The 17,217-nt window shown below is 39.7% G+C and overlaps 1 protein-coding gene across 1 annotated transcript in view; it reads left to right on the forward strand.

Moving 5' to 3' along the window:
• DCK (deoxycytidine kinase) overlaps positions 1-17,217 on the forward strand; it is a 34,681-nt gene that overhangs the window by 2,188 nt on the left and 15,276 nt on the right. Inside the window, exon 2 of the mRNA XM_003265718.2 lies at positions 2,487-2,602. Coding sequence (XP_003265766.1) covers positions 2,487-2,602 — 116 coding nt within the window. The remainder of the gene's footprint in view (positions 1-2,486; positions 2,603-17,217) is intronic.

Below are 17,217 nucleotides of genomic sequence, written 5' to 3' on the forward strand. Positions count from 1 at the left end.
TTGAATAAATAACCCCTTGGATCAATACCACAATACATTCATCCCCTTTCCCTCTCTCCAATCCAGTTAGGTAGCATCATATTTAGAAATCTTTCCTCAAAGCATCTTTAATCATCTCAGCAGCTGAAATAATTTCCTAATATATCATCCCATCTCCAGTTTCTCTTACCTACTTCTGCGGCGGTCTTTTTGTATGCAAATGTCATGTGTTATCCTCTGCTTAAAATTCTTCACTGATTTCGCCTTTACCTACACTGAAAGGAGTTGCAAACTGATAGCCTGCAGTTGCACAATATTGACCTGCACAGGTTAAAAAAAAATTTTAGTGGCCAGTGGCTCAAGCTTGTAATCCCAGTGCTTTGGGAGGCTGAGGCGGGAGGATTGCTTGAGGCCAGGAGTTTGAGACTAGCATGGCAACATAGTAAGAACTAGTCTCTAAGAAAAATAAAAATAAAAAAATTAGGCCAGGCGCAGTGGATCATGCCTGTAGCTCCAACTACTCAGGCGGCTGATGCTGATGTGGGCGGATCGCTTGAGTGTGGGAGGCAGAAGTTGCAGTGAGCCGAGATGGCACCACTGCACCTCAGCCTGGGTGACAGAGTGAGACTCTCAAAAAAAAAAAAAAAAAACAACAAAAAAAAACAGCCAGTTGTGGTAGCATGCACCTTTAGTCCTAGCTACTCAGGAGGCTGAAGTGGAGATCTCTTGAGACCTATAGTTTGAGGCTTCCGTGAGCTGTGGTTGTGCCACTGCTCTAAAGCCTGGGCTACGGAGTGAGACCCTGTGTCTAAAGAAAAAAAAAATTAAATTTGTTGCTAACTCGAAAACATTTTGAGATTTCCCATAAACAATTAGATTCTTGGCTTCTTTTGAAAAATCTGAAGATCTGTTAACACCGGACCTGCATTTCTGTATGACAACAATTGGTGTTTAGATGGAGCATGTTCCTTGCCGTTTTTCGTCTCCCTGACACTGAGACTTTGTTAATTACTGTTCATTATTGGTCTTGCACTTTTGTTCATGTCCCCTTCACCTTATTTGCCAGATCCAAATAAGCTGTAAATGCACAAATTGTTAAGCTGTGCGTAAACTATTTTGCAATTCCTCTATTTTTCCTAGAATTTGAACTTTACTTGGTCGTTTTAGTTTTATATTTATATAACCCATCTTCTTAGGTTCTGTGTTACTCAAATGTTCCCTTATGTTAGATTGATGGAGGACTTACCTGCTTCTCATCTTAGTAGTCTGTTCAGAATGACTTTCAGCATTATAATGCCTGCTTGGCATTAGGAATTCTGTTAGTTTCCATGACTTTTTAAAGTATTAACATCAGTGTCTTTCGTTCTTGTTCTCCTTTGCCTTCATAGAAAATTAATTTATTAATTAGCTTATTTTCTAGCTCCCACTTTTCCCCCAAAAAGTTAAGGAACTAGATGTGTTAGTCTGGGAACTCTAGCTAACTGTTATTACTCTGCTTGAACTAAATGTAACTGTTACTACTCTTAGACTTTTTAAGTATGACCATATGAATTTTTCTGCTTGTAAGCAGTGTCAGAAGAAAGTTGAATGCTGTAGCCTTAAGTGCTTTTAGACTCTGGTGGATGCCTAATTTTTTGATTTGTTCCTTGGGTGCTCTTTCCGAACATCATGTTCTCCTTTCCCTCTTCCATCTAGCTCAGTGAATGTGGGGTGTTCTTTCTATATGCTTCCACTTCCACTTAACATTCTTCTAAATGCTGTACAGTCCCTGAGCTTACACTCTTCATACTAAATTTTGGTGGCCAGTGGTTTTCCCATGATTAAATCTCACTGTCACCCAGTTTATCGTTAAAAGTTTTTCTCCTCTGGATACAGTTTACTTTGTGTTTTTCTTCTAAACTGTCTCCCTGTGTCACCTTCTTTACTGCCTCGCTCCTTTTTTTCTCTGTGTGGTTCTTTAAAGTTCTTCCAGGTTTTTCTTCTTTTCTATTGCCCTGTCTAATGTCCTAGATTTAAATATAATTCTGCAAGTCAAAGGTAAGTTCTTTCTACTCCCCATGGATCTAATATATAAGGAAGAGGAAGCTTTGCTTGTAAGTATGTTGAAGTTATTCATATGTTCATCTGTGTATGTGTGCACGCACACACAGGGAAAGAGAGAGAACATGATGCTAACCAGAGATGTCTAATACAACCACATTTGGTGACTTCAGATATAAAGGGTGTGGTGGCCATTAGAAGTATTACTTCTAGGTCAAGACTGTCCCTACTATTAAATATAATATATTGTTAAACTAAACATAATAAAAAACAAATGTGCTTAATGAAATTGGGCAGGGAGCCTTTTAATTTTCTTTTAAAGAAATATGAAGAGAAAGTTTAGAAAGTGGAATGTTTTGGGTTTTTTGTGTTGCTTGCTATTGTAAATCTTGCAAACGCTAATGACTACTTGACATCTTTTTTTCCTAACAACTTTTCTTCCTCAATTTTATCTTTCCTCACAACAGCTGCAGGGAAGTCAACATTTGTGAATATCCTTAAACAATTGTGTGAAGATTGGGAAGTGGTTCCTGAACCTGTTGCCAGATGGTGCAATGTTCAGAGTACTCAAGATGAATTTGAGGTATGAAAATAAAATTTAAGTAGATAAAAGCCTTTTGGTTTAGAGGAGCAGTAGTACTTAATCTCTTTTTCTTTTTCTTTTTCAATAAAACTTTCAAATCTTGCTTTAGGTATATATCTTCATCTAGGTGGTGGTTACATGGATAGATACACAGTTGGCTTTCCATATCAGTGGGTTTCGGATTGATATGGATTCAACCAATCATGAATAAAAAATATTCAGAAAGAAAGAATACAAAAAAAAAATACAAATAATACAGGATTACTGTTCATATCGCATTTACATTGTATTAAGTATTATAAGTAATCTAGAGATGATTTATACTATTTGGGAGGATGTACATAGGGTATATGCAGATACTACACCATTTTACATAAAGGACTTGAGCATCTATGGATGTTGGTATCTGTGTGGAACCTGGAATCAATTCTTGAGGATACTGAGGGGTGACTATATGTATAAACATTCATTGAGGCCAGGGTTGGTGGCTCGCGCTTGTCATCCCAGCACTTTGGGAGGCTGAGGTGGGCAGATCACTTGAGGTGAGGAGTTCAAGACCAGCCTGGTTAACATGGTGAAATACCGTCTCTACTAAAAATACAAAACTTAGCCGAACGTGGTGGTGGGCACCTGAATTCCACCTACTCGTAAAGCTGAGGTAGGAGAACTTCTTGAACCCAGGCGGCACAGGTTGCAGTGAGCTGAGATGGTGCCACTGTGTTCCAGCCTGGGTGACAGAATGAGACACTGTCTCAAAAAAAAAAAAAGGAAAGTAAAATTTATCAAGTTATGCATTCAAGATTTATGCACTTCAAATAAAGTATAAAAGTTTTCTTTTTCATAAAAATTTCTTTTTTTTTTTTTTGTTATCCTTTAAGTTCTGGGATACATGTGTAGAACGTGCAGGTTTGTTACGTAGATACACACGTGCCATGGTGGTTTGCTGCACCTGTCAACCCGTCATCTACATTAGGTATTTCTCCTAATGCTATCCCTCCCCTTGCCTCCCACCCCACTGACAGGCCCTGGTGTATGATGTTCCCCTCCCTGTGCCCATGTGTTCTCATTGTTCAACTCCCACTTACAAGTTAGAACATGTGGTGTTTGGTTTCCTGTTCCTGTGTTAGCTTGCTGAGAATGATGGTTTCCAGCTTCATCCATGTCCCTGCAAATGTTATGAACTCATTCTTTTTTTAAGGCTGCATAGTATTCCTTGGTGTATATGTGCCACATTTTCTTTATCCAGTCTATCATTGATGGGCATTTGGATTGGTTCCAAGTCTTTGTTATTGTGAATAGTGCTGCAGTAAACATACGTGTGCATGTGTCTTTATGGTAGAATGATTTATAATCCTTTGGGTATATACCCAGTAATGGGGTTGCTGGGTCAAATGGTATTTCTGGTTCTAGATCCTTGAGGAATCGCCACACTGTCTTCCACAGTGGTTGAACTAATTTACACTCCCACTAACAGTGTAAAAGCATTCCTATTTCTCCACATCCTCTCCAGCATCTGTTGTTTCCTGACTTTTTAATGATCAGCATTCTAACTGGTGTGAGATGGTATCTCATTGTGGGTTTGGTTTGCATCGTTGGCTGCATAAATGTCTTCTTTCGAAAAGTGTCTGTTCATATCATTTGCCCACTTTTTGATGGGGTTGTTTGTTTTTTTTTCTTGTAAATTTGTTTAAGTTCCTTGTAGATTCTGGATATTAGCCCTTTGTCTAGATTGCAAAAATTTTCTCGCATTTTGTAGGTTGCCTGCTTACTTGGATGATAGTTTCTTTTACTGTGCAGAAGCTCCTTAGTTTAATTAGATCCCATTTGTCAGTTTTGGCTTTTGTTAACTGCTTTTGGTGTTTTAGTCATGAAGCCTTTGCCCATGCCTACGTCCTGAATGGCATTGCCTATGTTTTCTTCAGGGTTTTTATGGTTTTAGGTCTTATATTTAAATCTTTAATCCATCTTGAGTTAATTTTTGTAGAAGGTGTAAGGAAGGGGTCCAGTTTCAGTTTTCTACATATGACTAGCCAGTTTTCCCAGTACCATTTATTAAATAGGGAATCCTTTCCTCATTTCTTGTTTTTGTCAGGTTTGTCAAAGATCAGATGGTTGTAGACGTGTGGTATTATTTCTGAGGGCTCTGTTCTGTTCCATTGATCTATATCTCTGTTTTGGTACCAGTACCATGCCGTTTTGGTTACTGTAGCCTTGTAGTATAGTTTGAAGTCAGGTAGCGTGATGCCTCAAGCCTTGTTCTTTTTGCTTAGGATTGTCTTGGCTATACAGGCTCTTTTTTGGTTCCATATGAAATTTAAGGTAGTTTTTTTCTAATTCTGTGAAGAAAGTCAATGGTAGCTTGATGGGAATAGCGTCGAATCTATAAATTACTTTGGGCAGTATGGCCATTTTCACAATATTGATTTTTCCTATCTATGGGTATGGAATGTTTTTCCATTTGTTTCTGTCCTCTCTTCTTTCCTTGAGCAGTGGTTTGTAGTTCTTCTTGAAGAGGTCCATCACATCCGTTTTAAGTTGTATTCCTAGGTATTTTATTCTCTTTGTAGCAATTGTGAATGGGAGTTCACTCATGATTTGGTTCTCTGTCTATTATTGGTATACAGGAATGCTTATGATTTTTGCCCATTGATTTTGTATCCTGAGACTTTAGTGAAGTTGCTTGTCACCATAAGGGGTTATGGGCTGAGTCGATGGGGTTTTCTAAGTATACAATCATGTAATCTGCAAACAGAGATAATTTGACTTCCCCTCTTCCTATTTGAATCCCCTTTATTTCTTTCGTTTGCCTGATTGCCCTGGGCAGACCTTCCAATACTATGTTGAATAGGAGAGGTGAGAGAGGGCATCCTTATCTTGTGGTGATTTTCAAAGGGAATGGTATCAGCTGTGGGTTTGTCATAAATAGCTCTTGTTATTTTGAGATACATTTCATCAATACCTAGTTTATTGAGAGTTTTTAGCGTGAAGGGATGTTGCATTTTATCGAAGGCCTTTTCTGCATCTATTGAGATAATCATGTGGTTTTTGTCATTGGCTCTGTTTATGTGATAGCTTACGTTTTATTGATTTGCGTATGTTGAACCAGCCCTACATCCCAGGGATGAAGCCGACTTGATCGTGGTGGATAAGCTTTTTAATGTGCTACTGGATTCGGTTTGCCAGTATTTTATTGAGGATTTTCGCATCGATGTTCATCAGGGATATTGGCCTGACATTTTCTTTTTTTGTTGTGTCTCTGCCAGGTTTTTGTATTAGGATGATGCTGGCTTCAAAAAATGAGTTAGGGAGGAGTCCCTCTTTTTCTATTGTTTGGAAGTTTCAGAAGGAATATTATCAGTTCCTCTTTGTACCTGTGGTAGAATTCGGCTGTGAATCCGTCTGGTCCTGGGCTTTTTTTTTGGTTGGTAGGATATTACTGCCTCAATTTCAGAACTTGTTATTGGTCTATTCATTAAACCAGAGTTCTTCCTGGTTTAATCTTGGGAGGGTGTATGTGTCCAGGAGTTTATCCATTTCTTCTAGATTTTCTAGTTTATTTGCATGGAGGTGTTTATAGTGTTCTCTGATGGTAGTTGGTATTTCTGTGGGATCAGTGGTGATCATTTATTGTGTCTATTTGATTCTTCCCTCTTTTCTTCTTTATTAGTCTGTCTAGTGGTCTATCTATTTTGTTAATCTTTTCAAAGAACCAGCTTCTGGATTCATTGATTTTTTTGAAGAGTTTTTCCTGTCTCTGTCTCCTTCAGTTCTGCTCTGATCTTAGTTATTTCTTGTGTTCTGCTAGCTTTTTAATTTGTTTGCTCTTGCTTCTCTAGTTCTTTTAATTGTGATGTTAGGGTGTCAATTTTAGATATTTCCTGCTTTCTCATGTGGGCACTTAGTGCTATAAATTTCCCTCTAAACACTACTTTAGCTGTGTCCCAGAGATTGCGGTACATTATGTCTTTGTTCTCACTGGTTTCAAAGAGCTTATTTATTTCTGCTCTAATTTCGTTATTTACCCAGTAGTCATTCAGGAGTTGTTCAGTTTCCATGTAGTTGTGCAGTTTTGAGTGAGTTTCTTAATCCTGAGTTCTAATTTGATTGCACTGTGGTCTGACAGACTGTTATGATTTCCATCCTTTTGCATTTGCTGAGGAATGTTTTACTTCCAATTATGTGGTCAATTTTAGAGTAAGTGCGTTGTGGTACTGAGAATAATGTATATTCTGTTGATTTGGGGTGGAGAGTTCTGTAGATGTCTTTTAGGTCCGGGTGGTCCAGAGCTGAGTTCAAGTCCTGAATGTCCTTGTTAATTTTCTGTCTTGTTGGTCTAATATTGACAGTGGGGTGTTAAAGTCTCCCACTATTATTATGTGGGAGTCTAAGTCTCTTTGTAGGTTTCTAAGAACTTGCATTTTGAATCTGGATGCTCCTGTATTGGGTGCGTATCTATTTAGGATAGTTAGCTCTTCTTGTTGCATTGATCCCTTTACCGTTATGTAATGCCCTTTGTCTTTTATTCATCCTTATTGATTTAAAGTCTGTTTTATCTGAGACTAGGATTGCAACCCCTGCCTTTTTTTTGCTTTCCATTTGCTTGGTAAATCTTCCTCCATCCCTTTATTTTGAGCCTTTGTGTGTCTTTGCATGTGAGATGCAACTCCTGAATACCACACACTGATGGGTCTTAACTCTAATTTGCCAATCTGTGTCTTTCAATTGGGGCATTTGGCCCATTTACATTTAAGGTTAATATTGTTATGTGTGAATTTGATCCCGTTATTATGATGCTAGCTGGTTATTTTGCCCGTTAGTTGATACAGTTTCTTCATAGTATCGATGGTCTTCACATTTTGGTATGTTTTTGCAGTGGCTGGTACCGGTTTTTCCTTTCCATGTTTAATGCTTCCTTCAGGAGCTCTTGTAAGGCAGGCTTTGTGGTGATAAAATCCCTCTACATTTGCCTGTCTGTAAAGGATTTTATTTCTCCCTCACTTATGAAGCTTAGTTTGACTGGATATGAAATTCTGGGTTGAAAATTCTTTTCTTTAAGAATGTTGAATGTTAGTCCCCACTCTCTTCTGGCTTGTAGGATTTCTGCCGAGAGATCCGCTGTTAGTCTGATGGGCTTCCCTTTGTGGGTAACCCGACCTTTCTCTCTGGCTGCCCTTAACATGTTTTCCTTCATTTTAACCTTGGTGAATCTGACACTTATGTGTCTTGGGGTTGCTCTTCTCAAGGGCATCTTTGTGATGTTTTCTGTATTTCCTGAATTTGAATGTTGGCCTGTCTTGCTAGGTTGGGGAAGTTCTCCTGGATAATAATCCTGAAGTGTGTTTTCCAACTTGGTTCCATTCTCCCCGTCAGTTTCAGGTACACCAGTCAAACGTAGGTTTGGTCTTTTCACATAGTCCCATATTTCTTGGGAGGCTTTGTTTGTTCCTTTTCATTCTGTTTTCTCTAATCTTGTCTTCACATATTATTTTTATTAAGTTTTTCTTCAATCTCTGATATCCTTTCTTCCACTTAATCGATTCGGCTATTGATACTTGTGTGTGCTTCACTAAGTTCTCGTGCTATGTTTTTCAGCTCCATCAGGTCATTTATGTTCTTTGGTAAACTGGTTATTGTAGTTAGCAGTTCCTATAACCATTTATCAAGGTTCTTAGTTCCTTGCATTGGGTTAGAACATGCCCCTTTAGCTCAGTGGAGTTTGTTATTAACCCACCTTCTGAGGCCTACTTCTGTCAATTCGTCACACTTATTCTCCATCCAGCTTTGTTCTCTTGCTGGCGAGGAGTTGTGGTCCTTTGGAGGAGAAAAGACATTCTGGTTTTTGGAATTTTTAGCTTTTTTGCACTGGCTTTTCTTCATCTTTGTGGATTTATCTACCTTTGGTCTTTGATGTTGGTGAACTTCAGATGGGGTTTTTGCGTGGTTGTCCTTTTTTTTGATGTTGATGCTATTGCTTTTTGTTTGTTAGTTTCCTTCTGACAGTCAGGTCCCTCTGCTGCATGTCTGCTGGAGTTTGCTGGAGGTCCACTCCAGATCCTGTTTGCCTGGATATCACCAGCGGAGGCTGCAGAACAGCCAAGATTGCTGCCTGCTCCTTCCTCTGGAAGCTTTGTCCCAGAGGGGCACCTGCCAGAGGCCAGCCAGAGCTCTCTTATATGAGGTGTCTGCCGACCCCTGCTGGGAGGTGTGTCCTAGTCAGGAGGCATGGGGGTCCTGGACCCACTTGAGGATGCTGCCTGTCCTTTAGCAGAGCTTGAGTGCTGTGCTGGGAGTTCCACTGCTCTCTTCAGAGCCAGCCGGCAGGAATGTTTAAGTCTGCTGAGGCTGCACTCCCAGCCATGCCTTCCCCCAGGTGCTCTGTCCCAGGGAGATGGGAGTTTGATCTGTAAGTCCCTGACTGGGGCTGCTGCCTTTCTTTCAGAGATGCCCTGCCCAGAGAGGAGGAATCTAGAGAGGCAGTCTAGCTTCAGGGCTTTGCCAAGCTGTGTGGGCTCTGCCCAGCTTGAACTTCCAGGTGGTTTTGTTTACACTGTGAGGGGAAAACCGCCTACTGAAGTCTCAGTAATGGCAGACACCCCTCCCCCCACCAAGCTCCAGTGTCTCAGGTTGACTTCAGACTGCTGTGCTGGCAGTGAGAATTTCAAGCCAGTGGATCTTAGCTTGCTGGGCTCCGTGGGGGTGCAATCTGCTGAGCAAGACCACTTGGCTCCCTGGCTTCAGCCCCCTTTCTAGGGGAATGAACAGTTCTGTCTCGCTGGCATTCCAGGCACCACTGGGGTATGAAAAAAACCTCCTGCAGCTAGCTCTGTGTCTGCCCAAATGGCCGTCCAGTTTTGTGCTTGAAACCCACGGCCCTTGTGGTGTAGGCACCCGAGGGAATCTCCTGGTCTGCGGGCTGTGAAGACTTTGGGAAAAAGCCTAGTATCTGGGCCAGATAGCACCATCCCTCAAGGCTTCCCTTGGCTAGGGGAGGGAGTTCCCCCACCCGTTGCACTTTCCGGGTAAGGCAGTGCCCCACCCTGCTTCTGCTTGCCCTCTGTGGGCTGCACCCACTGTATAACCAGTCCCAATGAGATGAATCGGGTACTTCAGTTGGAAATGCAGAAATCACCGTCTTCTGCATTGGTCTCACTGGGAGCTGCAGACCAGAGCTGTTTCTATTTGGCCATCTTGCCTGGGAATCTAAAAGTTTTTAAAAAGTTAAATAATAAAAGTTTAAAAAAAACTAACAGCAAATTAAATTCCTTCAGTGTCTTTCCTAATTTTTTTTTTTTTTTGAGATGGAGTTTTGCTTTTGTTGCCCAGGCTGGAGTGCAATGGCTTGATCTCGGCTCACCACAACCTCCATCTCCCAGGTTCAAGCGATTCTCCTGTCTCAGCCTCCCAAGTAGCTGGGATTACAAGCATGGGCCACCATGCCTGGCTAATTTTTTTTAGTAGAGATGGAGTTTCTCCATGTTGGTCAGTCTGGGCTCAAACTCCCGACCTCAGGTGATCCGCCCGCCTCAGCCTCCCAAAATGTTTGGAATACAGGCCTGAGCCACTATGCTGGACCCTTCAGTGTCTTTTCACATTTTGTTTAAAAACAAGCAAATAAGGCTGGGTGCGGTGGCTCACGCCTGTAATCCCAGCCGTTTGGGAGGCTGAGGCAGGCAGATCGCCTGAGGTCAGGAGTTCGAGACCAGCCTGGCCAACATGGTGAAACCCCGTCTCTACTAAACATACAAAAATTAGCTGGGCGTGGTGGTGGGCGCCTGTAATCCCAGCTACTCAGGAGGCTGAGGCGGGAGAATTGCTTGAACCTGGGAGGTGGAGGTTGCAGTGAGCCGAGATCGTGCCATTGCACTCCATCTCAAAAAAAAAAACAAGATAAAACAGAAACACCAAAAAAAAAAAAAAAAAAGCAAATAAGAAAAAGAAAAACTACTATTCAGTAACTGAGTTTTATCTTTCAAGCCTTTTGTCATTTACTCTCATTTCTTTTTACTTTCATTCTTGTCAGACTTTCACTCTGGGCACAAGTTTTAATTTTGCAGCATTTTTTCCATTCTGCACTGCAAATGAGGAAGAAAGAAAATGACAGAGTTCAGTTTCATTTTTTTTATACCAAAATGTATGGTTGTATGTGTGAGAGAGATGTTGCTAAGATTTTCATTTCTGGAGAAAAGAGAATTGAAATTGAAAGCAAGGCCAGGTGTGGTGGCTTATGCATGTAATCCCAGAACTTTTTTTTTTTTTTTAAGTGACAGCAAGTTTATTAGGAAAGTAAAGCAATAAAGAATGGCTACTCCATAGGCAGAGCAGCCAATCCCAGCACTTCGGGAGGCTGAGGCCAGAGGATCACTTGAGCCCAGGAGTTCGAGACCAGCCTGGGCAACATAGGGCGACCCCGTCTCTACAAAAAATTTAAAAATTAGCTAGGTGTGGTAGCCTGCACTTGGGGTTACAGCTACTTGGAAGGCTGAGGTTGGAGGACTGCTTGAGCCCAAGACATTGAGACTGTAGTGAGCCATGCTCATGCCACTGTACTGCAGCCTGGGTGACAGCAAGACCCTGTCTAAAAGAAAAAAGAAATTGAAAGCAGTAAGGCAGAAACCTTAAAAATGGAAATGTATGCTAGCAACTTACTTTGATCTGAGGAAGACAGAAAATTGAAAAAAAAAGTATTTAGAAAAATTTAGCTGTTGGTATAAGGAATTCAGGGAATAATAATTGAATATTTAAAATGTAAATCACATATGCAAAGAGAAATCACTAGCAAGATATTCCATGGACTTTGAGAATATATGGTTTTGAATAACCAAAAATACTTTTTCATACACCTTCTGTTTGCCAGGCATAGCAAACTTTAGACCTAGGGCCTAATTCAGTACACCCCAATCCTTAGGATATCCAGGACTAAATCTTAAAGGGGCTTTCTTCCCATATAGACCTCATTATCTTAAGAAATTGATGTTTTATATCTGATTTTTGGGGAAAGGCAAGGTTAGTCTACAGTAGAATTTTAAAGTGGGTAAATTTGTTTATTTGATTCTCTTTAAAAAGGTTTTTGACATATGATATATCTGTAGAAAAGTAGGTGAAAGCTAATGTACAGTTTGAAGAACAGTTTTAAAGTTGACATCTTTATAACCATTACCCGGGTCAAGAAATACGACATCATCATTCCAGAAATCCCTGTTCGCCTTCTCCAATCACAATATCTTCTTTCCTACATTACTACTCTGCTAGGGGTAATTACTCCCATTCTTTTGTGATAATAATTTTCCTGCTTCCTAAAAATTGTTTGAGCATACATGAACATACCTCTAAGTATAATTTAGTTTTGTCTGTTTTTGAATGTTATATAAGTGGAATTACATTGTTTGCCTTTTTTCCTCTCACTTCTTTTGCTTAATACATTTATGAAATTTGTCCATGTTATATGCAGCTGTAGCTTATTTTCAGCTATATAGTACTGAATTTTGTTTTTTAAAAATATTCTTTTTTTGAGACTGGGTTTCACTCTGTTGCCCAGGTAAAGTGCAGTGGCGCAGCCATGGTTCACTGCAGCCTCAACCTCCCCAGGCTCAGGTGATCCTCTCTCCTCAGCCTCTTGAGTAGCTAGGACCATAGGCCACCACGCCTGTGTGCCACCACGCTTGGCTAATTTTTGTATTTTTTATAGAGACGGGGTTTTGCCATGTTACCCAGGCTGGTTTCAGACTCCTGAACTCAAGCGATCTGCCCATCTCAGCCTCCCAGAGTGTTGGGATTACAGGCTTGAGTCACTATGTGGGCCTATAGTATTTAATTTTATTCGTATATCACTGTTTCTCCATTTTAGACCTTTAATTGATTTTTGAGTGATTTCCAATTTAGTTGCTTATATAAACAGCATTGCTCTGAACATAAATTCACCTGCATACATGCAAAAGTTTCTGTAGGAATAAGAAGTAAAATTACTGGGAATGCTTATGATGCATGTTTTCCAAACTGGCTTTCCAATTTTCTCTCCCCCCAGTGTAATCAAGCTCTCATTAATCCATGTCTTTGCCAGCAGTTAGTAGTGTCTGGCTTTCTCATTTTTGTCATTCTGCTGAGTGTTTACTTTTTTTTTGTTTAATTTGTATTTCCCCGCTGGCTAATGAGGCTGTGTTCCTTTTCATATGTTTATTAGTCATTTTGATTTTTGCGAAGTGCCCACTTGGGTCCTTTTGCCAATTTTCCTCTGGGCCATCTGTCTTCTCTCACTGCATTTTTTATGTAGCTTTTCGCTTAAGTACCTACTCAAGTTTGCTTATCTTTTGAAAGGAGAGACTTGAGTTCTAAAAGCAACTCCTTCCTTTTATTTCTGGGGTCAGCTGTCAGTGCAGTTATCCTCAGGTATTAGATAGAAACTAACCAGATTAAACCAATGTTGGAAAATAGAGGGTATTCTTAAACAGGATATTGGACTAGGTGACCTCCATTTAAGGTCTGTTGACACATTTGTCATTTGACTCTCAGCATGCCTCACATTAACCGAGGGCACAGAAACTGACATATAAAACCAAAATGCCAAAAATTTTAATTTGCAGAAAGAAATGTAATCATTAAGGTAATTGAATTTAGATCAGTTGATTCTTTAGTTGGTTCATAATTGTCAACCAGTGGAAGGAAGTCATAATAATGTCTGAGAGCTAAACAGTTTGAACACATGGAGATAGAGTGTGGAAAAATAGATAACAATAACTGGGAAGGGTAAGTGGAGGGGAAGATGGAGAGGAGTGAGTTAAAGTGTACAGACATACAGGAAGCTTGAAGAAATAATTCAGTGTTTTATAGCAGAGTAGAATGCAAAAATACATTGTACTCAGGTGATGGACACCCTGAATACCCTGATTTGATTACTGCATATTATATACATGTTCAAAATTTCTCATGTATTCCATAATTTGCACACACAAGAAAGAATCTCAAGGATTTGAGTGCTTTTTAAAATAACAATCCCTTGGAGGTTCAAATATGTGGGATGCCTCATAGTTAAAAGTCATCACCCTAGTGAATCACTGTTACTGTTGGGAGTATATTGAACTCTAGTTAGGTTGCAGAGAAGTTGAAAAACATTGCTTTCATATACAAGACAAGACAATTTATAATAAGGTTGTCTGTTGAGCTTGGAATCAGTGCCCAGAGGGATTAGTTAAATCATGTTAATCAGACTATGTCATCAGACTGTGATGCATTAATACATTTGTCTTCATTTTAAGACTTAATGGCTTTCTGAATCTGATATCCATGTTTATGGGATGGGACATTTTCTTTCCATATACTAGATTCACAATGCTGAACTGGCCATTCTTTATAACTAGCATGCAGGTGATCCTATTATTATTACCATATTCTTTTATCAGGCCATTTATTGTAATCTGGTCATGTCTTCATGATGTTACAATTTGATTACCTTTGTTAGAGTTTGGTACACATTCTTGGAAGGTAGCTTCAGCTTTTTTGTGTGTATTGGGGACTGCTCTGTTGTCAATTCTCTGTACTTCTGTAAACAGTTTCACACTGTGGGGATAGTATTTTTGAGATATAGTTGTGGAATATGAGGATGGTTGGGTGGGTGGCTTCCCTGTATCTTTGGATATTTTCTTCCACTAAACTGAAGAAGTGAGATTTTATTTCTTCATCCAGTAGTCCTTCTTCCCCAGACTCATCCTTGATCTATTCCTTGAGGTTATAGTATGAATCACCCACTATTCAAATGTCAATTTTTCTTAGAATGCTGTTAGTAATGAGAAGTGACTGTTTTCAGACCTAACCTTGGCAAGGTCAGTCCTACTTTGGATGTTCTTGTTTCATCACACTTCTTGGCATTTGTAGATTTGGAAGAATTGGGCCTTTGGTACCTCTGATCTCTTCCTTTAGCAACTTACTGTGCACGCATATGCTTAGCTTTTGCTGTTTTAGCTTTTTTTTTTTTTTTTTTTTTAACCTGCCACCTAGTGGCCGAAATGTTGTTATACTATTGATAAGGTACCACTAATTTTGGCAAAATAGTAAGAGGCAAAGCACCAAAGAAGATTATGTAATCTCTCCCTTCTCCAAATCTCTCTTTGTGAGAATGATCTTTAAAACATACCACTCAGATTATTAGCAATCTTGGTATGGAACGTTTTTAAAAATAATAATAATGTACTTTATATGGTGATTTATGTTATTATTTAGGCCCAAAGCTTTAATTGTTTCCTTTTAGCTTATTTTTGAGATATGCAGGCTGTTAGGAAGCTGTCTCTGTCTTGTTTTTTCATTGAGCTGAATTCTTTTGGAGGATCACTATTATTAATTGTGAAGTACTATTTTACTTTTAATTAAAAAAATTAAGTTATTTTCATTTTTAATTTACAGATAAAAATTATATTTAATTCTATATTTATATATAAATCATATGCAATATAAAATTATACATAATATGAATTATATATAATATAAAAATTATATACATAATATAAATTATATATATAATATAAAAATTATATTTATGATATGCAACATGATGTTTTAAACTATGTCTACCTTGTGGAATGGTTAAACCAAGCTAATTAACATATGCATTACCAATACTATTTTACTTTTATCCAATACTTGTTACCACTAATAAGCCACTGAAAAACTAGTAACTGTGATAAAGAAGGTGTAAACCATACTTATTTATGACACAACAGCATATTTTTTACTTTTAATAAGTCATTCTTTTTGTTTTTTTGAGACGGAGTCTCTTTCTGTCGCTGAAGTGCAGTGGTGTGATCTTGGCTCACTGCAACCTCTGCCTCCGGGTTCAAGCGATTTTCCTGCCTCAGCCTCCCAAGTAGCTGGAGCTGGGATTACAGGCATGTGCCACCACGCCCGGCTAATTCTTGTAATTTTAGTAGAGATGGGGTTTCACCATGTTGGCCAGGCTGATCTTGAACTCCTGACCTCAAGTGATCCACACATCTCGGCCTCCCAAAGTGCTGGGATTACAGGTGTGAGGTCTCTTTTTTTTTTTTTTTTTTTTTTGAGACAGAGTCTTGCTCTGTCCCCTAATAAGTCATTCTTGAAAAATAGTTAAGAATGCTTGATAAAGCACTTCCATTTGTACCTTTTGAATTGATGTGATAACTTTTGTTGGCTTGTATTTTTTTGAGTCCTGCTTTGTTGCCCAGGCTGGAGTGCAATGGTGAACCTCAGCCCACTGCAGCCTCTGCCTCCTGGGCTCACGTGATACTCCCACCTCAGCCTCCTCAGTAGCTGGGACTACGGGCCCACACCAACATGCCCAGCTAATTTTTGTATTTTTTATAGAGATAGGATTTTGCCAGTGTTGTCCAGACTTGTCTCAAACTCCTGGGATCAAGCAATTCGCCTGCCTCGGCCTCTCACAGTGCTGGAATTAGGCATATGAGTCACCATGCCTGGCCTGTTGGCTATTTTATAATTATCTTGTTTGGTAGACTCTGATCTTTTACAATTGAACTTAATTCAACTCTTTTGCAATGTTTACAAAGATTAGACCTAGAATTAAAAGACAAATGATTTTATAGCTGACCTTGATATTTCTGTTTTTCATTTACCTTGGCAATAATCTGTACTTCCTATAAAACAATGAAGTATTCTTTCATAAAGTGACAATGCACATATAGAGAACAGAATAAATATTATTCATAATCCTACCACTCTGTATGTATCTTTTACATAGTTGAAATAATAATGTAATATATTAAATTTTGGTGGAGGTGATATGTAATTTAAAAAACAGTATAAAGTAATACCTGTTTACTGTTTGAAGTTAAGGAAATATTAGAAATTATCAAAAGAGGGGACTAAAACTTACCTATAAACTTGTTATCCAGAGATAACCATAGATCTTACTTGAAAAAACAGTATACAGTTTTGTATTTTGTTTCTTCCCCACCCCCCATAATATTTATATGTCAGGAGTCTGAGATCGAACTACAAGGCGGCAGCGAGGCTGGGGGAGGGGCGCCCACCATTGCTGAGGCTTGGGTAGGTAAACAAAGTGGGCTGGAAGCTGGAACTGGATGGAGCCCACTGCTGCTCAAGGAGGCCTGCCTGCTTCTATAGACTCCACCTCTGGGGGCAAGGCATAGCTGAACAAAAGGCAGCAGAAACCTCTGCGGACTTAAATGTCCCTGTCTGACAGCTTTGAAGAGAGTAGTGGTTCTCCCAGCATGGAGTTTGAGATCTGAGAACGGACAGACTGCCTCTGCAAGTGGGTCCCTGACCCCCGAGTAGCCTAACTGGGAGGCACCCCCCAGTAGGGGGAGACTGACACCTCACATGGCTGGGTACCCCTCTGAGACAAAGCTTCCTGATGAATGATCAGGCAGCAACAATTGCTGTTCAGCAGTATTCGCTGTTCTGCAGCCTCCGCTGCTGATATCCAGGCAAAGAGGGTCTGGAGTGGACCTCCAGCAAACTCCAACAGACCTGCAGCTGAGGGTCCTAACTGTTAGAAGGAAAACTAACAAACAGAAAGGACATCCACACCAAAACCCCATCTGTACGTTACCAGCATCAAAGACCAAAGGTAGATAAAACCACAAAGATAGGGAAAAACAGAGCAGAAAAGC

Source organism: Nomascus leucogenys, chromosome 9 (assembly GCF_006542625.1).
Source record: "Nomascus leucogenys isolate Asia chromosome 9, Asia_NLE_v1, whole genome shotgun sequence".
Classification (NCBI taxonomy): Eukaryota; Metazoa; Chordata; class Mammalia; order Primates; family Hylobatidae; genus Nomascus; species Nomascus leucogenys.